Source organism: Geospiza fortis, unplaced genomic scaffold (assembly GCF_000277835.1).
Source record: "Geospiza fortis unplaced genomic scaffold, GeoFor_1.0 scaffold192, whole genome shotgun sequence".
In the NCBI taxonomy this organism is placed as follows: domain Eukaryota; kingdom Metazoa; phylum Chordata; class Aves; order Passeriformes; family Thraupidae; genus Geospiza; species Geospiza fortis.
Genome location: NW_005054315.1, coordinates 4,444,606 through 4,447,973, shown reverse-complemented (window position 1 = coordinate 4,447,973; position 3,368 = coordinate 4,444,606). Strand labels below are relative to the sequence as shown.

General features: G+C 43.1%; 1 protein-coding gene across 1 annotated transcript in view; it reads left to right on the top strand.

Moving 5' to 3' along the window:
* Nucleotides 1-3,368, top strand: part of SH3RF3 (SH3 domain containing ring finger 3) — a 93,387-nt gene that overhangs the window by 57,940 nt on the left and 32,079 nt on the right. Inside the window, exon 9 of the mRNA XM_031056143.1 lies at nt 1-153. This exon is cut by the window's left edge and continues 1 nt beyond it. Coding sequence (XP_030912003.1) covers nt 1-153 — 153 coding nt within the window. The remainder of the gene's footprint in view (nt 154-3,368) is intronic.

Sequence of the window (3,368 nt, the reverse complement as noted above, 5' to 3'; positions counted from 1 at the left end):
CGGCCCCTCATCCCGCTCACCTCCGCCGCCGCCGCCATCACCCCGCCCAACGTCAGCGCCGCGCACCTCAACGGGGACGTGGGCAGCGGAACCCTGGGCGGCCCTGCCGCGCCCGGGCCTGCCGGCAAAGCCGAGGAGAGGAAGAACGAGAAGGTAAGGGCCGCCGGGCCTCTGTGTGCCTCTGTGTGCCTCATGCTGCTGCCGCGGCGCCGTCACACAGGGCTGTTGAGGCGGCGCCCTGCGAAAGCTGGGTTCCATCGCCAGACAGCTTGGGCATCCTCATCTCACATTATTTGTGCACTTCATCTTTCCCCCCACCACTATACTCAACACTGCTCTCGTGTTACCTGCTCTCGGATGGGAAACAAGGCTGGGTGGGCTGAATTTGTGTGTTTCTGCCCATGATCAGCGCCAAAATCTTCAAATTTGCAGTGGTGTGTTGCGATGATGTAGCGGGCTCTTGGCCATCAGAGCCATATGGCCAAGTCAGAATCCGTCTGCCTCCCAACATCAAAGAGGCCGATGGTGGCACCAGCCACACAGCAGGTGCCTCAGGCACAGCAAAACATTGGCTCCTGAGTGATAGGAACTGTTTCACTCTTCCAGAAACATCTCAATTTCTTCAAGAAACTCTCATTGCAGTGGCACAGCCAAAGGAGAAGAAGGCAATGGGGTACTGCTGGATGGGATGTAGGTACAATGTACTGTAGGGTCAATCTCTTGGGAGCCCGCAGTGGGACTGATAGCTAGGTACGTGTTCCCTGGCTAAGGAAAGCCAGCTTTAAGGAGGAGAGCTGCTTTAAGCACCCAGCCTTTTAAGTTCTTGGCAAATATTTTGCTTTTCCCAAATGTTTACATTGTGTCAGCAGTTTCCATACATCAATGCTGAACATTATCTCTGTACTGGCTAGCAGAGCAAGATCCTGGTTTGTATCTGAGTAGGAGGAAGAGATGTGGGGGCCTGCTTTTCCTTTGAACCTGAAAAAAATCCTTTCCGTATGTTCCCTGAGCTTTTTCCATGGTGACAGACACATATGGAGTAAATAGTTTCTTTGTGCATAGTAGTACTGAGGTGGCAGGTCTCATGTGTCCTCTGGGCCACAGATAACCCCTAGCTGCACAAAATGAGGTATACGAGTTTTAAAATGCTTTCCTTGATCCTGTCTTGAATTTTCTCTGAATGCATTTTGGTGAAAGAAGAAGGGTGTAGAAATTCTGCCCTGGATGTGACATTTAGGTATGTGCTTACAAAGAACAGCTCTCAGGTATGAATCAAGGTCTGCATGCAGTGGAAGCAGAACAACACCTGCTATTTCTGCAAGTCCAAGGAAGGGAACAGCATTTGGCAGGAGATGGTAGAGCTACACATTGCCTCAGAGCATTGTGTACTGGCTTATTTATTACTTCCTAAAATGCATGAAGTGATAGGTCCATATATTTTAATTCATGTGATACTACACACAGAAAGTCTGTAGACAAAATTATATTGAGCACAGTCCTGAGATACTGGTTAACCGTTCCCAAGCTATTACAGCCTAAAGTTACTGAATTGGGATGCAGAGAAGTAAAGTTAAGAGGTTTTTGATCTCCATGCATGAAGGGAAGAAGGAAATAATATACAACATCATTGCAATGGGACTTGCCAAAGACCAGTTCACTATCTGGGAAGTATCAGAGAGAAGTAACCATAAAAATTGTCATTTCTGATTCAATTGGGCAATACATAACTGCCCCAGCTGAACAACATTTTCCTGAATCTTGTCCATCTTATAGTTCACTTTCATTTTAGAAAAATCTCAATTAGCAATGTTTCCTTTCTTTTTAGAAATAGTGACTGATGTTCGGCCGGATAAGTTGTCTTACTGTTTGCTAAGCGCAAATATTTCTTTGAAGAAATTGAGAGCTTGGGTAATGCCAGAAGGAAAGCCATATAACTATTCAGAAAGGTATCTCTGAGTCAGAACTAGAAACATATCTGTAACAGGGCTTGATATTTTCAGAGTGAAGGCTGTTTGGGCAGGTTTTTTGGTAAATGGGAAAGTGTCATAACACTCCGAGGGAATATCAGTGGAGAAAGGCAGTGTCTGTTATCAGTACACATAATAGGAAAAAATCAGAAAATATCAAGGAGGAAAAACAGGAGAGACGTAGCTAGCAAGCTGCCAGATAAGCAAAGATCAGAAGCAATTTTTTTTTAGTTCAGTTTCATTATATTAATCAGTCAGGTATTTTGAGATGAAAGGAGCAGAGGGGAAGTTAGTAAGAGGAGAGGTAATAAGGTCTTCAGCTCTATTGAACACAGGATGGAAGAAATGCACAGGTAATTATCTCATGAGAAACTGAGATTAGCAATTCATGTGTGATGTAAATTGTAATGTGTCATAAAATTAGCGTTGCTGTTAGAATCAACAATTTTTGGTGTCCCATGAAGTTGTTAACTTTAATCCTGGCTTAGTCTTTCCAGTGTCTTTTGTAGGATACCATTGAGGAAAAAGGCTGAATGATCAGAGAATAAATGGTTTAGGAGACATTTTGTTGTTATTAACCATGGTTTTCTTTCATGCAGGAATTGTCAGTGTGAGTTCACTATGGTACAGAGGGCACATAGTTCAAAAGAAGTAGTTTGGATTCAGGGATGGACATGATGAGTATCCATTGTTTTTCATGGTTCTTTTGAGGCCTGTGGAGATAAATTGCATTTATCACTCTACTATGGTGAGATATATTGGTCCTTGGGGAATTTTCTTCAGATTATAACTTTAGTAATGTTGATTGTCTGCTTGAAAGCTGGGTTGGGGGATAGTGGGGGAAAGTGTTTTAAGATATGATCTTCTAAAAATTTATGTTTTATGATTTCCCATGTTGATTCCACTCAGGGATACTGAATGTGACACCAAGGGGCAGCTTCTGCAGTGAGTCCACGTATGCTGTTTGTGTTGCTTGTTCCAAGATGGAATCGACTTCACCTTGGGAATAGCCTTGCTGAGTGTACGGTGCAGTCATCACTGTTAATGCTTTCCTCTGTGCAAATGTTTATATGCCAATATCACAGGTTCCTGTTGGTGTGCAGCGGTCATATACAGACAAATCCCACAATTTCTCTAAAATCAAGGGACCCCAATTCCAATTTTTACTCATTTCCTTGTGGTTTAAAGGCAACAGGCAGAAATAATCCTAAGGATTGTGGTTTTCAGATCAGCATGAATTATTTTCTTGCTCATTTTCTATTAATATAACAAATAAATCCTTAGGTCTATTTTTTGACATCCCTAGTTCTCTGCTTCAGCTTATTTCTTGAAGATCTTGATCCAAATTTCCAAAGCAGTAGGTGAACCTTCGTACTTACATTCATTTAGGTACCCTAATAG